This window comes from Lissotriton vulgaris, chromosome 2_1, assembly GCF_964263255.1.
Source record: "Lissotriton vulgaris chromosome 2_1, aLisVul1.2, whole genome shotgun sequence".
In the NCBI taxonomy this organism is placed as follows: Eukaryota; Metazoa; Chordata; class Amphibia; order Caudata; family Salamandridae; genus Lissotriton; species Lissotriton vulgaris.
In genome coordinates this window covers 2,113,147,649-2,113,175,613 of record NC_141687.1, presented here as the reverse complement: position 1 = coordinate 2,113,175,613, position 27,965 = coordinate 2,113,147,649, and the positions used below count along the sequence as shown (strand labels likewise).

Genomic DNA, 27,965 nt, shown 5'->3' with positions numbered 1-27,965 from the left:
TAGTAGTATTGGAGACATGCCTTTTCTGAAATGTGGAATTCTTCCTTACTCTTTTGAAAAGACTTGATTGTCATCCCCTTAGAAAAGATCTAGCAGGGTTCTGCAGTCTCCTTTCACCCATTCAAGCTGAAAGCTATCTATGATCTTTTTCGACCAAGTGAGTGAGGCAGATAATGTAATATGCTCCCCGTCCGTTACGGGCCAGCCTTCTTGGCCAGGATCAATTGGTCCGGGTAGAAGGCGTTCAGACGCATTGCTAGTATTTTTGTATAGAGTTTTGCATCTGTATTTAGGAGGGCAATAGGGAGAAGGGACGCCAATTGGATACATTTTTGCCCAGTTTTGGGATGAGAGCTATATCCGCTTTGCACATGGTGGAATTTCGACTAGAGCTCTGCAAAAAGGAGTTGACTAAAGGTAGCAACTGTTCCCGTAGAGGACTGGAAAAGATTTTATAGAACTTCAGTGGAAGGCTGTCTGGGTCAGTAGATCTACTTGTGATCATTACTTCGATCACTTGTACAGCTTGGCTGCATCTATAATCAGGAGGAGTAGACAGCCATCGCGGTGGCTCAAATACTTCTAAATATTCTTGGGGGTTCTCATTGACTTGTTTATAAAGGGCTTGATCAAATTTACGGACCACATCACATTTTTTCCTCTCCCCACCTGCTCAGTCTCCCTTTTTGACATGCAAAACTAATGATTTGGTCCTTTGTACTATAATCTTGCGGGCCAGTAAAGTGCCCATCTTACTCTCTATGCCAGTAAATTGTTGACCTAGTGTGAGCAAGGTTAGTTTTATGTGTCTTTCATTGTCTCCACCTTATGGACAATTTTCCCTGAGTATGTCTAGAAGCTGTTTTTGTCTAGGGTTGCTAATGCCTTAATCTCAGAGTTGAGGGATTGCTCTAGGATACGCGCTTCTCTATCCCTGTCTATCTCGATTTGAATGTGGGTGGAAAGTTCAGGGGAGGTACTGAAAGTAAAGTATTTGTGTATCTATCAATGATTGCAGCTCTGTTCACCGGGTCACTCAATCGCTATCATAGCTTCCTTCTCCTCAAAGCAGTGCACGTGTGAGAAACTCTGGGGAAGTTCCTGCGTTGGCTGTGCTGGGAAAAACCATGCTCAATTGAGTCTAGGTGGAGGCACGGCTGGATAGTCTCTAATCACCTGTAGGAGCTCCTTGGCGAAGTTCATGATATCGTCTCTGTTGGTGCCCCCCACTGATACCTCGATTGCATATGTTGTTACTTCGGCGTTAGTTTTGGAGGTATCCCTGTTTTATGAGTAGATCATCATCTTGTTCCTTGAACACAGCACAATTGTCCTCTGCTCAATTGTGTGTTCCAGGTCATTCACTCTGTCCCACAGTTCTCTGACCTTTGCTCACTTCCGGCAAGCACGTTTTGAAATCCGTCTTCAGCGAGCCTATTTCAGATCAAATTTTGTTCAGGAACAGATCCACATATTCTTTGGTGATGGGCGTTATCAATGTCCCACTGTTCCTCGATGGGGGGTAATTTTGCCTGCAGGTCCCTTTACCTGCTGTACTGTATGTCCACATACCGCCCACAAAGCCCTCCTTCTGATGTTTGCCCTTGACTATGGCGTCATCCGGCAGGCGGACATGCAGAGATAGTGCGAAAGTCGTAGAGAGGGTCTAGGTGGTGCAATGCCAGGTGAGATTAAGTTTAAGGGAGATAATCCTTGTGGCCCCTAGCAGTAGCAGTACTTGGGATCTTTCTAAAAGCATGAATGTATCTAGCAATGTTGACGGTGGGAAAGAAATACTGTTGTCTCAGGAGTTACCTCTGCAGTAAGGTCATCGGAGTTGTAATACAAGGAGCTCGGACTACGAGGGAGCACTCTCCCTGTGAGGAACTTTATTGTTCCAGAACCGCAGGCAGCAGTGTTGGTACTCCATGTTACATTGCCATCCAAGGACGCCCGGCCAGCACAGCGGAAGTTTCCAGTCGTGCAATGGCCTCAACAGCAGGAGCAGCGCTCCACTCTATTCCAAGGTGGGCACCTTCGGGAAGAATTGAGGCAGGTGTGGCTGCGGTGTACGGTGCCTCAGCGTAGGGAAGACAGGTGAGGCCAGCCGGCCACTGCATTTCTTAGGCCCGGTGCTGCTACCCAGATTGTTTCGCTTGGATGCGTCTACGATGCTGGCAACTATGACTTCGCGTCTTACCTCTCCTCTCCCCGGGCACCATGCACTAGTGCCATCCAGTTGCACCATAGCCCCCAGGGGTGCGAGCGGAAAGGCTGCTAGCTAGGCCGCACATAGCTCGGATCCTGCTACGGGAAGCAATCTCCGACTCTCCGCGCTAGTGCCATCCAATTGCACCATAGCTCCCAGGGGTGCGAGCGGAAAGGCTGCTAGCTAGGCGGCACCTAGCACGGATCCTGCTATAGGAAGCAGTCTCAGACTGTCCGCAGCTGTCCATACTCTGCAGGCAGTGGCAAAGTTGCCGGGCAGTGGTCCGTGACTGGAACTATTTCTCGAAGATGGGGTGCTAGAGATATATTATGGGCGAGATGAAGAGGACCTCAGCGTGTCTGTAGCGTACTCCATGCTTGGCTTGGTCACACCATATGTGAAACTTGTGAATTTACTTTAAAAACTCACTATACCTAGAGCCTCTGAAATATTAGCTCGTCTTCTATGCAATCTGACATTACTGACTTGATACACTGCTCTCTTGAGTTGACTTGTGCTACATAGTTCTCTGTCCATTTGTCATGCAAACTATTTACATATGTATGTGACCAGAGCATAAAGGGCGTTAGATCCACTTGTATGAGTCTGAATTATTGCTGACTTATTGCTGCCTTAATACACTGGTCGCATGCAAGTGCAAAGGCTGTCCCCTGCTCGACTGGTACTCCGATCTTGATAATCTGGACGTGTTGTGAAGAGTTCTTTTGATGGCAAGCTCCAATCTTGAAGTTTGGATGTTTGCATTGCTTTACTTTTTTACTAACCAATGTCTAATTTTGAGTTTTGTTTACAATTTATTCTGCTGCTCCATCTGGGATATTTTCTGCTCCCAGTCAATCTGGCTCTTTTTCTCAACATTAGGGTACCCATCGATTTCTGTCCTTGCTACATTGTTCCTGACAGCGAGCAGTCGGAGGTTTCTTAGAGGGGTATTGTAGTGGGTAGAAATCAAAACTCAAAGGCAAACAATTAGCACAATTAATCATTGTCCATTCCAGTGCTTTTTTGTGGTGAAGGAGAGATACTTTATTTATACCAAAATGAGATTCTACATGCAAGGAATGTTAATCACCAAGTTTGTGTACTATGGGTTCTTTGTGAATTATCTACACAGAAATAATCTGACTACATTAAGGCATGTATGTCACCTCACTATGGGTGCAGTTAAGCCACTTCGCTTGTTTCAGGTACCTGTAGGTAAGCCCATATTTCCTTTTTTCAAGAGTTCTTTTTAAGTGGGGTATTATTAATTTATGTACCACACACATCTGTAGTAAAGTTCAGAATGTATATTTAGATCAGGGGTTTTACCTGAGATGTTAGGTTCTTGCTCCGCTTAATTGTGAGTGTGTGGGCAACAGCTGCAGAGATGAGCAGATATGCTGGAAGGTGCTACGAATCAGCCATGCGGCCGCTTCCTTCTCTTTGCACATAGGCTGGTGCTGGGGCAGGGGCTCTGAGAATGTTAGCTCTGAGTAGGCAGGCCCCAAAGATTGTTTCTGTCCTCTTGTCCATGGTACGGGTCCCCTGTCTCAGTGCACAGAAAGTAGAGATCACACGTCCATTACACTCATCGGGTGGCAGTCCCTGGAGTGAGCATGCTTTGGGGATCATGGAGGAGGCTGAGAGACCTTCCTCGAGCATTAAGCTCTTGGGGGGCCATACACACTTTTCCCCCTTCAGAAGCAGAGCTACAGCTCTTCCAGCAGGTTGCACTTACTTTAGGTCATATTCCCACAATTCTGGGAGACTGGTGGTTTGTCAGCCTCTAGCTCTGGATCTCAGTAGTTCTTTCGAGTACTCTGTGGACAACTCCCTTTTCAAGATCTTGAAGTAGTTGGAACTGGGACCAAATGTGTTAGATGGATCCCATTTGTATACACACTTCCCACTGCCAGTGCCCAGAAACCGATTTTGGAAGGTTCCCTTTCGAATAAGTCATGGGCCACATGTATCAAAGTTAAATTTTGTATTCCCTAAATAGCGAATTTTAGGTAATCGCTATTTAGGGAATGCAAAATGATATTTGAGAAAATAGGGATTCACTAATAGCTATTCCTACAGAGTCGCAATTGCAATTAGAGAACCTCTATTAGGAAATGCTACTCCATTCGCTTCTACAGGCGCGAATGGTTTTGCCTTCCCTGATTTGTAATTACCTAATTGTTATCGCAAATTAGGAAATACAAAACCAAGGTTGCCCAGGGCTTATAGGGCCGCCTGAAGCACCCCCCCATAAAATGTGCATATGTAGAGCGCATGTGCGCAACATGGCACTTTGATAAATGCATTGTTGTGAATTAAAAAAAAAAAATCCCATGTTTACCATGGACTTGGAGTCAATGGTAATGGCATTTCCTACATGCCCAGTTTGCATTTAGGAAATGCTTGATAAATGTACTTAGGTAATCGCAATTTGTGATTCCCTATTTGGAGTCGCAATTTAAGGTAATTGTAAAAAATTGTGATTATCTAAAATGCCCTCCCAAAGCCTTTCATACATCTTGAAAGTCTATTTTGCATGAGGGTCAAATGTAGCAATTCGCACCGTTTGCGAATGCAAATAGGTTGACACATTTGGCCACATCTTCTTTCTGCAGTACATAAACATAGTTATAATGCTGGCTGCAGACAGGAGTACCCAAAGCATGAGCACAATGACTTGTGCAACCTCTGCACCTAACTGTCATTAGCATTTCTGAAGTAGTACTCGGGGAGATAAAAAAGGAGCCTGCATACTTCCCTCCCTCTAATAATAGAATCTGCTGAGTCACCCTCATTGCTCAACCATTAACTTGTATGAAAGTGCCCCCAAAGGACTATTCGGCAATCCCTTGCTAAAACATCACTTTCAAATTTCTGAAGTCAGCCCTGTCACCATCATCTCACACATCAGGGTTTAGGGTGACGCCCTACAGCCCAGGAATTGGGCAATACAGTTCTACTCTGGGAAGGCTGTGCTACAACCTATATATTTTGCCTTATAAATCTAAAATGGATTCTGCTGATTTCAGCAATCTTAATGCTCATATCCTCATGGAGAAATCCTGTGCAGACGCAGACTTTGTAAAAGGTGATGGCTGTCACAGCAGGTAGCGACGATGTTGGCTCCTGGCAGAGTACTTGAAACATGAGCACAGTGACCTTTGTAACCTCTGCATCTGCCTGTCACTGGCCTTCCTGAAGTAGTTCTCAGGAAGATACAAAAGGAACAGCCATTGCCTACAAGCTTTCCTCTCTCTAATAACAGAGTCTGCAAAGTCAGTCTCGTTCACTCATCATTAACCTAAATGACAGTGCTCAGGAAGGAATGATCAGCAATCTTCTGCTAAAATGATCACCATCCACTTTCTGAAGCCAGCCCTGGCTACATTCTGCCACACCTCAGTCTTCAGTGTTCACTCTTCAGTGCAGGAATTCAGTTAATACAAGTCCACTCTTTAGCAGACTGTACCACAACCACCAGCTTGTGCCTTGTAAATTGAAAGTTGATTCTGCTGATCTCAGCAGTCTTACACTCCTAACCGCACAGACATTTGCTACCATGCATATGTTACACGTTACTTGAAAGTGCTTATTAAACCATTGCTATGCATTGTAAAAATTGTTTTTAGCTTTAAGTAAACTAGTTTGGAAATTATCAAGGGTGCTACTGGTGACCCCTTGACTTACACAATTCTCAATTTTACACTTACCTACACAAAAGTTGTATTGTTTTCATAAAACTGGAATTTCATGGTGTTGTAACATCTACTGAATGCCTGTTTTCTCCACCAGGGCTAAGGAACTTGCGGGCAAATGTGTCCGTGTCTGCCGGGCCCCACGTGCTGTATTCTCTCGTGTCCTGCTGCTGTTTTCTTTGACCGATTCCATGGAGGTGGAGGAGGCTGCAAGTGGTGGTCAAACACAGCTTTCCACGGTTCTCATGGTCAACATGGGACGTACGATATTCCCAACCTACACTGTGGATAGGAAAACAAAAATATTTCAGGACAGAGAGGACCTCTTACGGTAAATATATGAAATGGTTGACTTGCAGCAGTTAGCTGCTTCTTTGTAACTAGCAGTGACTGAATGACTGACTGGAATGTAAAATTTGGACAATACAATTCTCCAAACTTGGTGTAGTTCTTGTCTGTTCAATTTCTGCTTTCCAATTGCAAGTTAAAAGTAAGGATTTCTGTTGCAATAACTCTTTGAAATATGTGAGTATTACGCAGTAGGGCATAGGTGATTGTCTCAGTAGTAGTTCTCACTGGTGGCTGGTTTTGTAGGAGGTGAAGCAATGTCCTGAATTGCATTGTGCTACTGAGCACAAATGAGTCTGACCTTTGAAAGAGGGTCTTGAGGTAAGGGCAGGAGTGAGGCTGCTCACTCTTAAGATAATGTGTAAAAAGGCAAATAACATGTACCGCTCTGACCATACAAATCTGTTGGTATACATTTTGAAGCATTACTCATACAATAAGGTGACACGTTTACAGAAAAGAGCCCCCTACCAAGCAAATTACTGTATAGGCAGCAAGAGTCCTTCTCAATTCAGAATGAGCTATACTGGATAATTAATGTGACCTACTTTTTAAAAAGGATTCATAGTTTCTTCTTTCAATAAATGAAATGATTTTGTCAACAGGCTACAGGTTTGCATTTCTCATAGAAGCAGAACAGTTGTTTCCAAGTAATTATCAAATGTAATCCTGAAATATTTAGAAAATGTTCAAATTCTGCCTCAACTGTATTTTTTCTGGAAGCAATAGGGGAGGTTTTACCGCAAAACACTGGAGAGAACCAGTAAGTGAAGCAACAGTGAGGGCTTTAAGAAGGAAAACAGGAATATAGAATGAAATCTGAACAAAATTATCCAAAGACGGAGTGAGACACAAAAGGAACAAAGAGCTGCATTTGGAAAGGAAGGTATAAAGTAAGGAAGGATGTTTATAAAAGATGATTTTAATGGAAAGACTTAAAGAGAAGCAATAAGAAATGAAAGGGTGAAAGAAGAATTGGAGACCATATTGCAAGATAGAAAATAAATTAAAACACTGTATAAAGGGCATAAAGGTATAAAGATGGAGAAATGAAATGAAAAAAGAATTGACAAAGTAAGAAAGATGGAAAGGACAGAAGGTGGAATGAAAGGAGCAAGGAAGTAATGAAAGAAATGTAAAGGAGGAAGGAATGATAAAAAGAACAGATTCTAAGAAGGAACAAAGAATAAAAGAAAACACAGAAAAAGGAGGGAATAAATGAAAGGGCAAACAATTGCTATTGGCTTTCACGGAAAAGGTTATGATCACTCACTTTGTTAAACATCTTAAGTGGCAAAAATGTTGAACCATTTTGCAAGGATTTAAACAGTTGGACGAAATGAAATAGGTTATAACATGCTGATAAGAAATCAGGATAAAGCGTTGACCTAGGCCACAAATCCCAGTGTATATATTTAATTACTCTGCTAATAATATTTAATTTTCTAAAAAGTCACGGACCCCGGGTCTGCGGGCCACAGGTTCAGAATCATTGCTGAGGAATAGGCTTCTCCAAAGTCGGTTCCGGAGGGCCGGATCCATGCCAGATTTGTTTTTAAAAAGGGAAATGCAAAAAATCTGCAATGGATCTGGCACTCCAGGACCGACTTGGGGAACAGTGCTGTAGAACATACAGCTGACATGAGTTTCCAACTCCATGAGACATACAATTCTATTTTCACTCCATTTTTGCTATTTCACGTTTATGGCATCTTTGTTCTTTAGCTGCACTATTGTAATTTAACTACTGACTGTATATATGTTTATATGCTATACTGAAGTGTAAAACAGTAATGACCGTTTTTTCCTTTAATGTCTTGTTTTGTTGAAACGCTACTGTAAAGCGCTCTGATACCCTACATTGGGTCATGTTCGCGCTATAGAAAACACGAAATAAAAAAATATATATATATGAATGCCACAAGCATTATAACAGCGCACAACTGTGATCCTTGTAATGAATTGAGTCTTTATGGAGTTACCAAACTACTTTTTCAGAGGTGCACAGTGGACAGTCTTCCAATTTGTGAAAGATATACTAATTCCAGAGGACAGTGCCCCAGTGTTCAAGTTTAAAATGCTTTATTTAGACAATCAAGTCCTTCAAAGTGATGGCAAGATAAAAAGTAATGTTAAAGCAAGAGCAATACATTTTAAAAGAAGACGTCGTGAGGGACTCTTATCAATTCATAAGTGGTTAAGACATCTGTGGTGCGTAAGGTGATATTCTAAATGGGTAGTTAACAACATTGCTATACATTTAGCAGTACAATTATGGCAGCATGCTAAAAGCAGAGAGACTAAGTCACACATGTTGTGCACAATAAAAATTCAAGATACTTTTACCTGAAGGCCTGGTTCTGATTCTTGTGTGGCTGCTATTCGTTTAAGCATCTAGACGTAGGCTAAATGGCGTTCCAACCCTGTTAATGCACTTAGTTAAAAACGTTGTTCAGGGCCAGGCGACTAAGTTAAAGTGTCTATTCATGAAGTGCCACATGCTATTTATTATCGACCTCACAAAATAATTGTAGACAGCAGAGCTAAAGTTGTTCTTTGTCTACATCAACATATAAACAGAAAGACCGTAGAGAGATGGGGCAACAACATTCGTGAAGAATAGGCAAGAGTAAGTAACAATTCAAAATACAGATAGTAGGTATTGAACTGCTAAAATCAGACCTAATAATATTTCATTGCTAACAGTACAATTTGGAGACTAAAGTTGATCGAAGTACAGGAGTTTGTACTGAAAGTGTTAAGACATGAAAGTGCCATGTGCTAAAAAGTGCTGGATTAAGACAGTATCAGTACTATAAAAATGCTGTTACCTACATCAGGCACCAGGCAGTGGAAAACTAGAAGGGCAGGATAGACGAAATTCAGCACGAGATCAGCAAGCAATGGTGGAAGGACGCAGCTTATAACTATATCATATTTACAGAGTTCGCCTAGCAGCCTGCCATACTGTTTTCTAGTTAGCGAACAGATTTGGAGCTTGCACACTCTGAGCACATTAGAACAGAGTTCTTGCTACGTGCGCGCTCCAGGATCATAGCCCAATGACCCTGAGGAGTTTGGCTGTGAGACCGAGTTTCTTAACTATGTATCTGCTTTGTCCAGAAATGTTATCAAGCCGGCAATTACTTGGGGGTAAGCATCGTTCAGGAGGAAGTCAATGGCTGCCTCTATTGTCAGTGTCCCTTGTTTAATCAGGAAATGGTGAAGAAACCTTCTGCGATTGTCGTTTAACACAGGACAAATACAGAGCAGATGTGGAACTAATGGGGTGGCTCGCCCATGAGAAGATCTAATGAGGATAAGCTGCCCATGCAAATAACGGTACAAAAGGGGGTGGTGATGGACGGAGCATCTGAATAAATCAAACACTCACACCCAGTCAAAAGATCTGGGTTTAATCCATCACCTTTCTTTAGCCCACTCTGCCACCCCAGTTCAGACATGGCTATATGCAAATCAGTCTGACCCTGTGCCTCATGGGAACAGTCCAGCCCGAACTGCCAAGCCATGTCTCCCATGGACCGGAAACAAGCTTCCGAGGACCGGTTTCTGGCATTCCAGCCGTCTTCAGCCCGGCTTGCTTGAATCCAGTGGCAAAGTGAGCAAGGGACTCCCGTCTGAGCATACCCTGCCACACTTATGGCAGCCAAAAGCGGTACAAAAGGGGGTGGTGATGGACGGAGCATCTGAATCAATCACACTCACACCCAGTCAAAAGATCTGGGTTTAATCCATCACCGTTCTTTAGCCCACTCTGCCACCCCAGTTCAGACATGGCTATATGCAAATCAGTCTGACCCTGTGCCTCATGGGAACAGTCCAGCCCGAACTGCCAAGCCATGTCTTCCCTGGACCGGAAACAAACTTCCGAGGGCCGGTTTCTGGCATTCCAGCCGTCTTCAGCCCGGCTTGCTTGAATCCAGTGGCAAAGTGAGCAAGGGACTCACGTCTGAGCATACCCTGCCACACTTATGGCGGCCAAAAGCGGTACAAAAGGGGGTGGTGATGGACGGAGCATCTGAATCAATCAAACTCTCACACCCAGTCAAAAGATCTGGGTTTAATCCATCACCGTTCTTTAGCCCACTCTTCCACCCCAGTTCAGACATGGCTATATGCAAATCAGTCTGACCCTGTGCCTCATGGGAACAGTCCAGCCCAAGCTGCCAAGCCATGTCTTCCTTGGACCGGAAATAAGCTTCCGAGGACCGGTTTCTGGCATTCCAGCCGTCTCAGCCCGGCTTGCTTGAATCCAGTGGCAAAGTGAGCAAGCGACTCACGTCTGAGCATACCCTGCCACACCTATGGCGGCCAAAAGCGGTACAAAAGGGGGTGGTGATAGACCGAGCATCTGAATCAATCAAACACTCACACCCAGTCAAAAGATCCGGGTTTAATCCATCACCGTTCTTTAGCCCACTCTGCCACCCCAGTTCAGACATGGCTATATGCAAATCAGTCTGACCCTGTGCCTCATGGGAACAGTCCAGCCCGAACTGCCAAGCCATGTCTTCCCTGGACCGGAAACAAGCTTCCGAGGACCGGTTTCTGGCATTCCAGCCGTCTTCGACCCGGCTTGCTTGAATCCAGTGGCAAAGTGAGCAAGGGACTCACGTCTGAGCATACCCTGCCACACTTATGACGGCCAAAAGCGGTACAAAAGGGGGTGGTGATGGACGGAGCATCTCAATCAGTCAAACACTCATACCCAGTCAAAAGATCTAGCCAGTGTCTGATCTAGGGTGGTGTGGAGTGCAAAAAAACGATTGATTTAGGCCCAGATCTTTGTACTGGGGTGAATGTAAGACATTGTTCTGCATTCTGTCCATCAACTGTGTTTTTTGTAATTTTCTCCCCCAGTGGGCTGGGTATGCTCAGACGTGAGTCCCAGGCTCTCCACATCACTGGAGTCAAGCTATCCAGGCTGAAGAAGGCTGATAGCCAGAAACCGGTCCGTGGATGCTTGATTCCGGTCTAGGAAAGACCAGATCTTTGTACTGGGGTGAATGTAAGACATTGTTCTGCATTCTGTCCATCAACTGTGTTTTTTGCCCATGCAAATAAGGCAGAACTTAACTTTGTTGTCGGAGAATGTATCACTGTTTTTTTTTGAAGGGGGGGTTGCTCCTTTTTTTTTTCACCCTCAAATTTTGTTTCTGGTTTATCCAACCATCAGTGCATACAACGCACATTGCCAACTTTAGCAAAGACAAGCAATAGTTAATCCTGACTGGATTTCAGTATAACATGGGAAATGTCTGTACTAGCATTTGCTTTCGAGTAATGTTACATTAGACCTGCGACAAACACGGGAGTAGCGTCTGATCAATGCATAATAACTTATGAGCAGCATCACATGACTGTGTACTTAATTAGAAACAATAAAGACTAGGTCATGCCTTCTCTTATAGCTTAGTAGAAACCATAACAAACATTAAAGAAACTGGTCGAGGTTTGCAGCAAGGAGGGCGAGGGGTGGGGTGATGGTGTCTCACGCGAGGCATGAGGTAGAGCATTCTCTTCTACCTGGACTCGGACAGCGCAGCGGGTTGAGGTATGAGTGGTAATCTTAAGCAAAACCTGGAGTGACCGAAGCTTCGGGGGCTAAAGCAAGTGAACTCTATGCGCTTAAGGTATTGAATTGAAGGTTTCTAGAAGCGTTCAAATTTTTCTCAATTTTTGCCAAGTTGTGTGATATCCTTTCTATGGCTTAAATTTGCCAGACGTGGGTTAACCAATGCGCTAGGGAGGGTTACCTGTTTAGACATGAGTGCTATAGCTGCGCACCAAAAGTTTCCAGTCTGCATGAGCCATAGCCCACAAATGCGGGGGTCTAATGCCCAAAATGACTGTAAGGTATGAAGACGGGAGCGGGTAGCCTATGACATCCTTAATGTGGCCCAGTATCTCTTTCCAGTACGTCGCTATGACTTGACATGGCCACCAAATATGTTGAAAGTCTCACTTTCAACATATTTGCCAGATAACGGGGGACTGTTCTAGACTTGTGTATACTGTGGACATAGTGGTTATCAACATCTCAGTTGGTGGAGCACTGTGGGTTATAAATACCACTAAGAGCAAAGTAGCCAGAGTCAACTACAATAGGCAGGGGTGTTGGCTCATGCACTAGAGAGGATGGGACCTCTTGGGCCTCCTCTGGTTCTCGAACGACGTATAAAATAGCTTCTCATGCTTTCACCATTTTTATTAGATTTTTAATTTTATATAGCGCTCGAATGCACTGAGGCCTCTTAGCGCTGCTTCTAATATTGGTATGATAAAGGATGCTAACTCTAGGTATTGAAAAGCCAGATTTTTAGAGATTTCCTGAAGAGCCTTAGATTGGGGTTAGTTGTTAGTGTTAAATGGAGCGAATTCCACTGTTTAGTGTTGCTTGGATGAAGCTTCTCCTACCCCAGGAAGCTCTTTTGGTTTTGAGGATCACTAAAAATTCGACAGCAGATGCTCTTAAATTTCTTGATGGAGTATACCATGTAAAGTGACCTCTCAGATAGTCTGGGCACACGTTATGAAGCTCCTTGAAGGCTATGCATCATAATTTAAATTTGATTATTTTATCAATTGGGAGGCAACGCAGTTTGGCGAATCACTGCAACACTGATTGGTATTTCGAGATGTCCAAGAGCAGTCTTGCTGATGCATTTCCCAGCATCTGTAATTTCTGCATAAGTCTTTTTTGAATATTTAGAAATAGAACATTTCCATGATCCAATCTAGATACAGCTAGTGCTTTCATGACCGTCTTCCGGAAACTGGATGGGATGAATGGGCAAATCCTTCTGATCTTTAAGATGAAAAAGCCTGGCGAGATTAGGGCATTGATCTGATCTTCAAAGATCATTTTACCATCAAAGATGATGCCCAAATTACTCACCTTTCTCACGGGCAATCGTAATGATCCTCTATCCTTTGGCCACCAGTTGGTTGACCAAATGGAAGTATCCTTGCCAAGGAGGAGAACCTCTGTTTTCGCAAAGTTAAGTTTTGGTAGCACTATTTGGCTTCCTGGTGAAGTTCCAGGCTTTCATATTCCGCCCATTTTACTACATCACTTTTTCATAGTGAAACTTGGGACCGCTTGTGACATTCATCTGTTTGCTATCCATCTTTTATCTAATAGCAACATCAAATCAAATAATGGGCTTATTGTCATTTTTTATATAAAATCTTTTTTATTGAGTTTCTTGAACATAAAATAAAATAAAACCAACAAGCAGTGTCATGTCACCACAGGCACATAGCAGAAAAACATACTTTAGTCCTAAAAAACACAGCATATATGGCAGCATCTGGAAGCAATAAATATCAATGTTTTTTTTACCCTGGTTGGAGGTCATTCATCCCCAGAGGTGTCTCTTTCTCGATCACTCCCTCCCCCTCCCTGTGTCACCCAAGCATTGGCTTGTTATCTTTTCTTCCTTGGGGGTGGGTACATAACTCTTAGGAGACCAAAGAAGATAAATATATGCGGTGGACGAAACCAGAAAACTGCCACCAGTTATCTCTAGACTTTGGAACAACTGGCTAATGTTCTGTAAAATTCTTTAGAATCATTCATCTAGCTGTAATGTGTAAAGTAGTATTATGGTGCAAGGTGCCGCCTGCTTTTCATGGTCCCTTTTGTGGAATTTGATGCTCACAAAGCTAGTAAGGTAAGACATGTCTTGCTGTGTGGTCAGTTTATCTACAATTCAGCTCTGTTGTACTTGCTCTTTAGGACTCTGCTTAGGACTCTGCTTGTTACTCACTGCAAAACTTGAAGACTGTAGGAGGTTGGAATAGTATATGGTGCACACTTATTTAGGTGAAGCACCCTGCACTAATCTAGACAACCCTTATAGTGATTGTGGTGGTCTTAGACAACCATAGAAAGCTCTGTAAGTAGTAGCTGTGTAGAGCAGCCGTCAGGCTTAGTCCAGAAGGAGTGTTAAGCAGCTTGTTTTACCAGAACTAATCATGTAGTGTAGGTTAAATGAAAAAGAACCACATAGTGTAGTACTAAAAATAGTTATATGTATTATACACACTCACTAACACATTGGTATATCTCCTACTGGAGATTTCAACACAATACACACACTATTTCAAAAGTGGAACGGGTAAGTAGCCCAAATACACAGTGGTCTCTGGGGTGGGGGGTAGAACCAAACCATACACTAATGAAGTGGAATGTGAACTGCGACCAAAGTTGAGACTTGACCCAGAAGAGAAGAGCTGGGGACCCAAGGAACCACCTGAGGTAAGTACCCAGGAACCCCACGGAGGCTCTGTGCAGAGTGGAAACACAGCTTTGTACTCAATGCAAGTCAATGGGGAAGTCGTGGTTGCAGTTTTGAAGAAGGACCTTTCCCAGTGGACCCGGAAGAAACCCTGTGGAAGATGGAAGGTTGGAGAGTCCCCTCACCCGTGGATACCCCAGGAACCAGGATACCTACACGAGGGAAGTTGGTTGCATAGGTGCAAAGTGATGTCCGAAACCGCTGGAGGAATTCAGTGAAGATGCCACTGGCAAAGAAGGTGAGAGTCCAGTGGTATCCAAGGGTGGGTTCTTGAAGAGAAGTATCTGCAAGCAGACGGGACAGAGTCTGTGCCACTCGGGAGGGACCAGGAGGCGGGGAAGCTCAATGACCACCGATGACGGGAGATTTTGGAGAGTTGACGGTGACCTTGTCACTGCAGCTGTGAGTACCAGGGGCCGCTGTGGAAGACCAGAAGCCGTTCACGAACTGTCCGAAGTCAAAGGGAAGGTGTCCGGCGGGAGCACCAACAAGCCTTGGCAGCAGCAATAGACATGGAAAATGAAGAAGGTGCAGTGTCAGGACCAGCAAGGTCAAAGGGACTCCCCAAATGCAGGAGAGTCAGAGCCGCCCGAGCAAGCAGGGGAGCCCACTGAAGTCAAAGAAGACCCTGAAGAGGGCCCATAGGTCGAAGGCACAGGAGTTGAAATAGAACCTCAAGCAGCTCACCAAGAATGTAGGTCCATGGCGCACAGGATGCGTGGAGGAAAAAGATCTTGGTAGCAAGAGATGCCGTAGCTTCTTGTAACCTCGTAGATCTCTGGAGAACAGAGTCAACAAGCTTTGACAACAGCAAGTCAACACTGTGCACAGGGGTTGTGTTCCAGCGGTTCCGACGAGGGAAACTGGCCTCAAACTCTATGAGAAGTGTTGGCCTCGAGGGAGTTGCAGACCCACTACCTGTGTTGCAGAGCCTTTCGGAGTCTGTAGGCCCTCAGGAGCAGCAGACTGGTCAGCTTTGTTGTGGTGTCTGCAGATGCATGGGTGTGGCTCCTTCAATCCAAGGCAGATTACTTCAGATGTCTTTGATTCCCACAGGCCTGTTGAAGAAGCTGGATGAAGTGCAGACACGAACGACCCAGAAGACTTGCAGGATGACGAGACCAGGAGAAGCAGGAGTCTTCCTTGTTGCAGTCTCAGTTCCCGGTGAAGTCTAACATGCCCTGATGGTTGCAGTGGAATTGGTTTCTGATCTGAATCTCGTACCACGATGAATCTGAAGAGCCAACCACAGGTAAACCTTTTAGTACCCAAAGAAAAGGGTTGGAACGATTCAGGGGTCCCTCCCAGAGGAGGGGCAGGACACAGTTGTTCAGTTTTGTGCCAGAGCGGGAGCCAACGGATCCCTGAACTGGCTTCAACTGGAGTATGCTAGGAGGGCACCAAATGTGCCCTCCTAGCATGTCTGGTGGTGCTGGCAAGTGCCCCCACCCCAGCCCAAATCACTGATTCTTCTCTGGGAGGTGGTCACACCCCTGTGACAGGAAACCTAGTGTTCTACCTTCCCCTGCTCAAGCTTAGCTCAGCAGCAGGTGGGCAGAATCATGTCTGTGGTTGGCAGCAGCAATAGATTGCTGTTAGACCTTGAAAGCCTGGTACCGGGAATACCGGGGGCTCCGTGGGGGAGCCTCCCAGTTCCTGGGAGCCTATGGCCAACACTGGAATCGGTGTTGGTGTAGGATTTCAATATGTTTGCTACCAAACATGACCGGTTTCGGTGCAGCAGTAAATAGTTAGACATCTCTTAATTGACTTGATGTCCACTATATGTATAAAATGGCTGACTGCACTTACAAAGCTTGGAGAATCGACTCCTGGGTTTGTAGGGGGTGTCCCGCTCATGCAGGGCACCCTCACACGTATAACCTCGCACCCTGCCTTCAGGATTGAAAGGTCTACCTTAGGGGTGACTTATGCAGTGACCTCAGATCTAAAGAAACTTACACAAGCTGCAATGGCAGGCATATAATCACAGTTTGAGTGGTCTCTCATGGGTGGCATAATACATGCTGCAGCCCATTGTAGACCCCTGGTGTACCTATGCCCTGGGTACCTTAGTACCATATACTAGGGACTTAGAATGGTACACCTGTAGCCAATAAGGAGGTACCATAGTTCTTGCCATAGTCCAATTTAGGGACAAAGCACAGTGACTGAGATACTGATTGTTAGTATTCCAATCAGACAAGTCCAAAACACCCTGACACCTGACAAAATGTGGGGGTAACATGCTAGAACGATCCTACCTTCATACAAAGATCTATAACACATTTGCTACAAAACAGTCTCTTACCTCTTAGTTTGTATCTTAGATTCTTCCATAAATTAACATGGCCCCAATGAAACGGTCCTTGAGCAAGATGCAGTGAGATTAAATGAGCAGTGCCAGTTTCAGGAGCATTGTTTAGCTGTTTTTCATGTCATAATGGTATGATCACAAACACTCACACTACTAATGTTTGCTGTGTAATTTCTAATAACTTTCCTGATCTAACCATTCGATGTTGGGTATTGAAAAAATGTGAATCTATGAAACTGATAAACATATCAAATCTGTATCACAGATACGTAACATATATAACAATGTAATCCCCTTGCATGTATGCTTTGGTTTTCCTAGGTATGAAACAGCTATGCACAGTTTGATTGATATCGCAGCTGCGACTTCTAATGGAAAGTGGGAAGAAGCTAATCAGTTATATCAGTGTGCAAAGGAATCCTGGAAGGAATTGAAAGATCACCCATATCTAAGGTAATCTTGTGGAAATATCATGCATATGACGTTCCATGACCTATATATTGTTTAAGGTGGGAATTCTGGTGGATCCTAATCAACAGGTAGTCAAACCCATTCAAAAATGGTGGCATCTGTGAAAAAGTGCAGTGAAATAAAATTACCTCATACCCCAGGCGGGTGCTATTTTATTAAATCTGGTGTAGGGGTAAGATTAAAAAGGGTGAGATGTGTTGAGGATGGTTTATATATCCTTATCATCCACAAAAGTAGTCAGCATGTTTCAGCCTACTTGAGCCTGAAAAGGTTGTCAGCTTTCTTCAGGTCCTCAGTATATCCGATCCCATTAGTGCCAAATGGGTTAATCCCCACTGGAGCCTCGCGGTAAGTACACTGACTTACTCAGTCTGGAAAAAGAATTGCTCTTCCCTCAGAAGGGGAATGCTGGGGCCGCATAGGATGCAGGGAGGAGGAGGGACAGTTGCCAGCACAGCCTTCTTTAAATCAGGACAAAAGTCGTTATAGAGCTTTTCTCCTGTACTTCACTCTTTGCGTCATCCATGCAGGGTGGGAGGACGTAGAGTGAACTAATATTGAGGTCCTGAAGAAGGCTGACAACCTTTTCAGGTGCCAGTAGGCTGAAGCATGTCCACTACTTTTGCAGATATACAACTCATACTTCACATTGTTGTGACTTTTCCTAACACCCAAATAAGCACAACTCAGATAAGTTTCTACTAGGAGAATAGTGAGAATATGCCTATATATCTTTTCACTCTGTAACTATGTAGGTAACTCTGGACACTATACTGTTAGAACTAGACGAACAACCATAATATTTAATTGACATATTTATTCACTACCCACGTCTCATAGGAGGTCTACATATTATTTGTAATATCATTTGACACTCCACTCAATTGAGGTAAAAGATCCTTTTGTAACAGATGCAAGCTCTCCATCTTCTTTGGAATAAATTCCAGTCTACACCTCTGTTTTAAATTATTATCCACAGAAACATGATTGGCTCAGGTGTTATTAAATTTGGATGTCATAAAATCTGATCTAAGGAACCCCTTGCTCTTAGATCTATTCCTCTTCTGCTCATGTTCAGAAAAGCCTTTAAAACCTGGCTGTTCACAGTCAAACGGTGAGCTGGAGTTCTCTCGCTTTTTTTCGAGACTCCGTGGTATGTATGGCCTCTTAGCGCCTTGATGCCCTCCGGTGACTGCTGCGCTATATGAGTATCAAATCAAGTCAAATTAAGGTGGGTTCCGGAGAGCTGGCAACCAAGATGACTGCATAATAAGTGGCCTCCAGTGATCTGAGCATACAACCGCTGCATCCTCGCTGAATTAGAGTGACTGGACATATCACGCGATCAACCTTTTACTGCGTGATGCAGTAGCTATCAGAATTTTGCTCCAGAGAGATGGATAGCCTTTGGATTCTGCCAGATGCAGCGCTGAAAACTCGCAGCTCTGATTTCAGCCTTCTGCCATACTGCGCTGTCTACCCGAGTAGCTAATCGGGAGGACGTGTGACGTTATTGGCTGCCGCTGTAGATGTTGGTGCCTGCCCAGGCTGAGACTTTGGGGACCGAGGACTCTGGCGCCTGCTGCTGGGCTGAGCATCACCCTTGAGCCAGGTGGGTGCTGCGGTGGATCGCCTCTGGCCTATTTGGCCATCGGCCGGCCAGGACTTTCTGCCCCCTGTATGGCCTGTTGGGTTTTGAGCAGTGCGCCTGGCTCTCTTGACTTTCTAGCTTTGCTACTGGAACCGGACTTACAATTGTGTCGCAGGAAATGAAGGCTAGTCTTCAGGCTAACAATAATAACATTAACTCTCTCACTGTGCGCCTTGACAAATTCCAGGAGCGGGTGGACAGCCAGAACTTCAGACTCACTTAGGTGGAGACTCGCATATCTGACATGGAGGATATGCAAAGTTGGACTGGTGATTTTGTGATTGCATTGCAGCACGAGTATAAAATGACTTGGAGGGCCGATCATGGCACAATAACATTTGTATTCTGGGTGTTCCAGTATTAGCTAGGCTCAACAATATGGAGATTTTTGTCGAGGAACTTTTAGACTCACTGTTTGGCCCCCATGAGTTTTCAAAAGTCTTCATAGTGGAGTGATCATACTAATCTCTGGCTCCAGTTCCAAAACACGGACTAAGCCCGAGACCTATAATAGCACAACTTCTGAATTGTAAATGTAAATGTAAATGTGCAGGGATTTATATAGCGCAAATCACCAACCGGTTTCTAAGCGCTTGCTTAGGGAACCCGTCCTGGTATTCCCCTGTGAGATAACCCCGGCAGGGTATCCGCAAGGTGAAAGCCAGGCATCCCGCCACGAGGGGCCGTTGTGGAGATTAAGCAAGCTATTGCCCAGAGTCGCATAGTGTGAACCTGTGAATCGAGTAGGCACCGGAACGAGAATTGTCGAGTCCATGGACATTTTAGGACTCAAGACCCCGCCGAGCCGGGAATCGAACCCTGGTCCCGGGCTGACCTCTGCTTCCAGGTCTGCCTCCTCTAACTAGTGAGCCACACTTCTCTCTTGTAGAGATAGGGATCTTGTACTGAAACTGAATCGTGTCTCCCCTGACCTCCTCTGTTGCAGATCTCATTCTATCCTGGTTTCACCCATGCTGTGTTCAGGAGGCCCGGTGGTCATTTGTCAAAGTCAAGAAAATTCTTCGTAATAAAGGCTTGAAATACACACTTTTTCCAGCAACTGGGAGCTGCCACAGACTTCATTGAATTATATGTCCCAGCCAAAGGTAGTGCAGCGGGTTTTGCAGGTGGCAGTAGGAGGAACACTTGATAAGAATGACTAGCTACGCTGGGTAAACCTTGCTTCATACACTGTTCTGTACCAGTGGCAGCTCTGTAGTCTCATATTTCCTTGTTCTGATCCTACTCACTGTTTTTTTTGTAATGACCCGTTTGTAAGTTTGCTTTTAATTGCTCTCTGGGGCAACTATCCGTCCACAGTGTAACATAGATCATGTTATAACCACAGTCACATTCAGTTTGTCCCATTATGCCATTGTTTGATTTTATCCCTTTACAGTCTGGCGATGACAAAATGATTTAAAGAACTGTAATGCTCTCTGATAACATCCGTAGGCCCCGCTGTGCTCCTTGCCTCTCACCTTTCCTCCCTCACACCATTTGTGTGAAGTGTGCACGTGATCTCTGTTACCTGCATGGACATTTTTCTTGTTTTTGGTTGATGTTTGGTGTGGGTGGGAGGTATTTGTTCTTATTATATTGCTCTTTTCCATCTTCGTTATTTTCCACAGCCTAATGTCCAGGTACTGCTCTGAAACACTTGGCACATTTGAGTGGGTGGGGATGTTTGTGGATGTTCCAGCTTCTTCCTTAAGTTATTTACCGCTAGTGGTATGGTAATCTTCAAAACATAGAATGTGCGGGGTGTGGACAACCCCTGCAAGGCTAGACAGGTGCTTGCCTACCTCAACCATCATCGGTTTGACATAGGGCTCCTGCAGCAGATCCACTGCTCTTCCATTGGCACACTCACATTTGCTGAAGCTTGGGACATGCACAGATACTATTCCTCTTATTACACCCATGCAGGTGGGGTGGTTCTCCTAGTCAGGAACTCTGTTAACTTCACACTAATAGACACTCAAAGATACGGTGGGCAGGGTAGTTGCAGTCGCCGCCAAACGAGATGAACCTCTATTTTTAATTGTCACTCTCTAAGATCGAGATGTGGATATTCCCAACTTATTTTACGATCTCCTCAGCCTCTGCAGTAAATACAAGGACTGGCCCACATTCTGGGGACGAGATTTTAACACATCTCTTCCTACACAGTTAGATAGAACCTCCACAAAGCTGCACCCTACATCAAAGACTAGTCACGCTCTAGCTCAGGTCAGAATTGTGTGATGTGGTAGATGCTTGGCGCACACTTAACCCTGATAAGTTGGCTTACACTTACTGCTCCCATGTGAGTGGCGTACCATGCAGGCTCTGTATGTGGTTTCTATCTCACCCATTATGCTGTATTTTTCGTAGCTGTGCCATCCTCCTTTGCACCCTTTGGACCACTCTCCGATCGTGTTGGTGTTAGCCAGTCCACCTCACTCTCAAAGTTGGTGATTACGTAGCACTGAATTGCAGAACGCTGCCTTCCGCACTGTTATCAGGAAGCCAATGTCATATATTTTCAGGTCAATGAGCACTCAATCGCTGAGGTGGCGACTCTTTGCAATGCTTTCAAAGCTTACATTCGGGGAATGTGTATTTAGAAAGGAGCTGGGGTTCTTAAGTCCGTTTGGGGCTGGTTGTATCACCTTGAGGCAGAGCTACATGCTCTGAAAAGCGCATATGAACCCTCTGGGGGATGAGGTGTGTTTGCGACATTGCAGGATACCCAAATGGAGTTTCGTGAAGAGGCAGCAAGTGAGATTCATTATTTCGGCTGTCGGGCTCGAGTGCGATGCTTGGTGAAGATAATTGCCCCAGTTGGATGCTGGTCTGGATCACTCGGAGCTCACCGCCCTCTGAACTCATTGTTGCTACATACACGGACAGTGTTACAACTGACCCAGTTGAAATCATTGCAGTATTATGAAACTCTATATACAGCCTCCCCTAACCATAGTGTATCTGATGCTTCCCACTATCTTGATCATGTTGCTTTGTCTTGGTTGGAATCTCCTATCTGGGGACTGTTTAACACTCCGATCTTCCTGGCAGACATCAAGGGGGCTATTATGAGCCTACCCAGTGACAAGGTACCAGGTGGAGATTGTTTCCCGGTGGATTTCTACAAAGCTTACATTGACCTATTGGCACCCTGCCTTCCTGACCTATATATATGGCGGCCATTCGCTTGAGAAGGCTCCCTTCCTCCACTATGGAGGTGGTTATTACAGTTCTATTGCAGCCTAATTGAGACTCTATATCCTGTTCTTCATATAGACCTCTGTCCCTCTTGAATACCAGCAGTAAGATTCTTGCAAAGATCTTGACACAGTGCCTAAGTTCTTAATGCCGTTTCTGGTGTTGATGGATCAATCTGGCTTCATACTTCAGAGGTCCACGGCTTATAGCTAAAGCTCCCTGTTTTCTGTTTTTACTGATTTTTACAGATAAAATCATTTATTTTCCTGTTTGTATTTATTTTTAAATGTGGATAAAAACAGAAATAATTATTTTTGTCTGTTTCTAAATGCCATCAGTTATGACTGCTTGGCCAATAGATGTGCGGATTGACAGGCAAATGTTTAACAAAAAGAAATACTTTTTAGTAAAGAGGCTTAAACAATAGTAGATAAGCACAACCTTGATACTAAAATTTCATGTAGGTGCATTGATTTAGCAACTCTGGGTATTCATATTATTGAAACCTATCAGGCGTTCAAGCATGAAAGCATATTTATCGGTTACATAAATGTGGAAATATACTAGTTTCAACTTCATTTTTTCACAAAAACCAAAGTAAATATGGATAAGTACAGATGAAATTAGCAAAAAATAAATATGGATAAATATAGATGGAAATGTCAACAAAATACCATAAAATCGGGAGCCCTACTTATAACCTACACACTTTGATGGCCATCCTGCATTGTTTTGACCCGATGTAAGGTCATGATTGGTAAGCATAGTCTTCTGTCCTTAGTGGTCAGCACCATGTAACTCTAGGAACAGTGACAGCTGGTAAGTAGGCTGTCGGAGTGAGGGGGCCAGGGGAGTCATCCTTCCCAGTGGGCCTGGGGCCACCCCCGCATGCGCATCAAGGCGCCAGTATGCAGAAGGCTGCAGCCCCCCTGATTAAGTTTAAGGCACAGGGCGTAGGGGGGGGCCCGGGGGAAAGTATCCGTTCGATAAGCTGTACCCCCTGCGCAACCTCACTCCGGGAGTAGTATTTGTAGTACACTGGGATCAGGGGAGCTGCCAGTCATTGACCTTGCCGTAGGCTCTAGATGGGACACGCAGAAAGTAAATATATGCATTGTTAGATTTACGGTAGGAGTGTCTTGTGTATTAGACTTTATTAAGGTTAGCCACGTAACAAAATTTTTCTATCAATATATCTGTACTTTCTGCGTAAGTAGTACATAATGTTTTTTAATAATGTTTTTTAATTTTAATAAATACAGCCTGGGGGGTTACACTCCTCCCAATTCAAAATTGGTGTGGTTTAAATGATGTAGCTTGGGGGAGGGAGGTGCCAATCCATTCCCATAGATCGGTGAGTCCAGTAGTGGATTAGGGGACCTAGGTAAGTACCAGGCCATATGGGGAAGGCGAGGGCCAGCATAGCCCGCAACGCCATTATGGCGGTCGCACTAGTCCCTGGGGTTAGGAAAGGGGGGAGGCCGTGCCAGTCAGTGATGCGGCGCTCCCACCCCCAGGTGCGATCAATCAGTGAGAGGCGGCAAATTTGAACAGGAAGCACTTCAGTGCTTCCGGTTCAAACGTTCAGTCTGCGTCCAAGTAGACCGGCCAGCCTGGGCGCCCTCTTAAAAGGACGTTGTGGGGTGCAGAACAGTCTCTTGTTCTTGCTCCCCACAGGATCAAATACTGGGCCAGCTATGACCCGTGACCCGTTTTCTTCCCTACCCACCATCCCCTAAGGCAGGTTTTTTGAAGGGCATGTTTGTAAATGTGTAGCTGTTTTTTTTTCATTTAAACTTTTATTGCAGGTAGCGGAAGCTAATTGAATGTAATTCTTTCAAATTAACATATAATAAAAGTGTGAGTATTTGATATTATGTTTCAGGTGAATATTGTCGTATTTAGTTGTGTGTCTCTGGTCAGGCGGTAAGGTCATGATTGGTAAGCACAGTCTTCTGTCCTTAGATGTCAGCACCATGTAACTCCAGGGGCAGTGACAGCTGGTAAGTAGGCTGTCGAGTGCGGGGGCCAGGGGAGTCATCCTTTTCAGTGGGCCTGGGGCCACCCCCACATGCGCATGGAGGCACCAGTATGTAGAAGTCTGCAGCCCCCGTGATGGAGTTTAAAGGACAGGGCGTAGGGGGGGGGCCTAGGGGAAAGTATCTGTCCGATAAGCTGTACCCCCGCACAACCTTACTCTGGGAGTAGTATTTGTAGTACACTGGGATCAGGGGAGCTGCCAGTCATTGACCTTCCCGTAGGTAATTACATGCATTGTTAGATTTGCGGTAGGAGTGTCTTGTGTATTAGACTTTGTTAAGGTTAGCCACGTAACATTTGTCTATCAACGTATCTGTAGTTTCTGGGTAAGTTGTACATAATGTTTTTTAATAATGTTTTTTAATTTTAATAAATACAGCCGGGGAGATACACCCCCTCCCCCACACCCCAATCCAAAATTGGTGTGGTTTCAATGATGTAGCTAGGGGGAGGGAGGTGCCATTCCATTCCCATAGATCGGTGAGTCCAGTAGTGGAGTACGGGACCTAGGTAAGTACCAGGCCTTATTACTCACCGCTCAGTCCCCTAATGGAAGACAACCCGCTGCTCTCCCCAACGTGCGAACGTCATATAAAATCCTTATTGAAGAAAGGTAATTTGTATGTGTTGGGTGATCTTTTCGTTGATGGTGCTTTTATGACACTGACTAGCTTTCTGAATAGATGTGGCCAGTCCCCCCTTGCAGTTATAGCCTATCATAGATGCCGCTGTATGGCCTTGGCTGACTACTCAGCCTTCCCCGCAGAGCCTTTGAGTTGGCGCTCCACGGCACGTGCTTACTGAGGGTAGATGAGGCCCCCTCCATTTCTTTTCTGTACCCCCTGTTCTCGAGGTTTGAACTGACCCATTTGTTAAGGCCCCCCAGAGATGGGAGATGGCATTGGGATACAGTCTTGCGCCTAAAACATGGGAGTACTGCTCTGCACAGTTGAAAGACACGCATGTCACCTGCAGGCATAAGTTGATACATTTTAAGTTTCTTCATCAATATTATTATACTCCCGCTCGGGTAGCCAGATTTGGAGAGACGGACCACGTGAGTTGTAAAAGAAGTGGTTTGGAGCGTGCTGATTTCTTGCATTTACCTTGGGGTTGTTTTAAGATTTTACAGTACTGCCATGAGGTCTGCCGTGTGGGGTGTGATGTCATCGCGATTGCAGTTGAACCTTCTGCCCAGCCTGCACTACTGGGTGACACGCTAGGAGTCCCTCCTGCTAACAGGCGCTGAGCATCTTGCTGCTCTTGGCAGAAAGGCGGGTGGCCGGGTGCATAATGGATGGCCCACAGCTGCGCAGTGTCTCCCAGATGTTGCATATAAGGCTCAGCAATATGCTGAAGAGCGCCCCCTTGCGTCACACCCTAAAGATATTTAGGAGCCCTGCAGAGCACCCCTTTTCTGCTGTAACTCTCCCCAAATCTGAAAGAAACAGGTTAGTATTAGATTCCTTACCTTAGAATATCCCCAGGCGTCAGACTGGATCCGGTAATTTTTGCGTAGCAATACCCCTGCGCGTCGTTTCTGGCTCCGCATCTGTCGGCGTCGTCTGCGCCCGAATGACGTCGTCGGAGTACTTAGACGCCGCCCATGCGCGCTGACGTCAGTTCTTCTTTTTTCCGCGCCAGCTAGCGCAGATCCGGAGAAGCTCTACCCCTTAGTCACTTTTTGACTAAAACTTTTTGATCATTTTTGATCCTCTTCTAGTCGTTCTCGACTCTTCAGGTGCCGGTAGGGATGCCCGGGTTCAAACCCTGCTCAAAGTGTAGTCGACTGATGTCGAATACCGACCCCCATCGCCGGTGTCTGCAGTGCCTAGGCCTCGACCACGACGACCGATCCTGTTCCGACTGTCGAGCCCTGACGTAGAAGGCTACGCGAGAGCGGTCCCGCAAGCGGCTCGAGCTCCGGCAGTCGGCCCCGCGCCATTTGAGGTCCTGGTCCCACGGAAGGTCGAGGGACCGGTCGCGGGGTCCGAGCCCTCGCAGCTCCAGAAGTCGGCATCGGTCTTCTGGTTCCTCCTCAGGTAAGAGCCATGAGAGGTCGGAGCGGCGTCATCGCTCCTCCGACTGCCCCCGACACTCGCCCGACGCGGCCGGGGTTTTGGGTGGCACCACCCACTCGGCTCCGCCGAAGTCGCTGGCGCCGCATCCTGCCCCATACCTTCGGGTTCCTGAGCAAGATGCGACGCAGAGGAGATCGAGCAGTACCTCATGGCCATGAGGTTGCTCTATTCTCCGCCGGGCCCCACAGCGCCTTCGGGCCCAGTGGGCCCGGCTCCTGGGCCTAGCGGGTCGGGTGCTCCGGCACTGACGCCGTCGGTGGCTTCGGTCCCGGCGCCGCCGGCGACTTCGGTCCCAGCGCCGCAGGCCCCTACCGGATCCGGGTCAACGCAGGTCGACCTTACGACCTCACCGGCGCCGTCCCCGAGGGTGTCACCACCGGCGCCGACTTCGGTCGACGCCAGCCCCAGTCCTTCTGTCGCTCCCGTTCAGCCGTCAACACGGCCCCGTTGGGAGCCGTATGAGACAGCAATAGGTACATTTCACTTTAACGAACGGGCCCAGATTGTTGATCCTGGCTACCAGGAATTGGGTGACGAAGAGGACTGGGAGGGGTCTGTGGACCCTCTGACACGGGAGTGTCAGGACCAAGCGAACTGAACAGTGGAGCTTGGGGATGCCAGCGGCCTGGACCTCACTCCAGACACTGGTTTTGTCTCCCCTCCTACCGTGGCTACGGAGGAGGGGGCAGCCTATAGCGTAGTGTTGATGCGGGCGGCTAAGGCCTTAAACCTTACGCTCCCCTCAGCGGCCGTGAGGACTAATCTCTTCACAGAGGTCCTCAAACCGCAGTCAAGCTCAGTCGAGCCTCTGCTGCCTTTCAATGAGGCCTTATGTGACGTTCTGTTGGGCACTTGGTCCAAGCCCGCCTCGGGACAGCCTGTGGACAGGAACGTGGCCAGACGCTACCGCCCGGCTCCGGGTGACCCTAGCTTCCTGTCGACCCACCCCACCCTCGAGAGCCTGGTTATCCAGGCCTCTAACTCCCAGACCGCGTTCCCGTCGGCTCCTCCCGACAGGGAATCCAAGAGGTTTGAACAGTTTGGCAAGAAAGTGTTCTCGTCCCTTAGTCTGGGACTGCGGTCAGTCAATACCGCATGCCTCTTGGGCCACTACACCCACACCCTGTGGAACACGGTTGCGGACGTGCTGCCACAATGCCCTGAGGAGGTCAGGGCTAAACTCGCCCAAGACCTAGTGGAGGGACGAGATGCGGCACAGTACTCTATCCAGTGCGGACTGGATACCACCGATACACTGGGCAGAGCGATGGCTACGACAGTGGCGGTTCGACGCCACGCCTGGTTGCGGTGCACCAATTTTTCGGCCGATGTCCAGGCTACTCTTCTGGACATGCCGTTTGATGGCCGTCGCCTGTTTGGCGACGAAGCAGACCACGCGCTTGAGCGCTTTAAGGACTCCAGGGCTACGGCCAAGTCCTTGGGCCTCTCGGCCCCGCGCCAACAGTCGGGTGCCTTTCGCTCCTTTCGTGGCCAAGGAAGGGGCGCCCCCACACGCGCCACCAGCCACACGCCGCCTCAACAGAATCTTCTGATTCCGATCTTTCAGCCTTTATCCCGGGTTTCGGTCAGGTTGACGCTGCGGCTTCTGGACTGAT

General features: G+C 46.2%; 1 protein-coding gene across 2 annotated transcripts in view; it reads left to right on the top strand.

Moving 5' to 3' along the window:
* FAN1 (FANCD2 and FANCI associated nuclease 1) overlaps positions 1 to 27,965 on the top strand; it is a 264,195-nt gene that overhangs the window by 75,606 nt on the left and 160,624 nt on the right. For both annotated transcript variants that reach the window (XM_086958383.1, XM_086958384.1), the window contains 2 exons: positions 6,008 to 6,241; positions 17,221 to 17,352. In XM_086958383.1, coding sequence (XP_086814509.1) covers positions 6,008 to 6,241; positions 17,221 to 17,352 — 366 coding nt within the window. The remainder of the gene's footprint in view (positions 1 to 6,007; positions 6,242 to 17,220; positions 17,353 to 27,965) is intronic.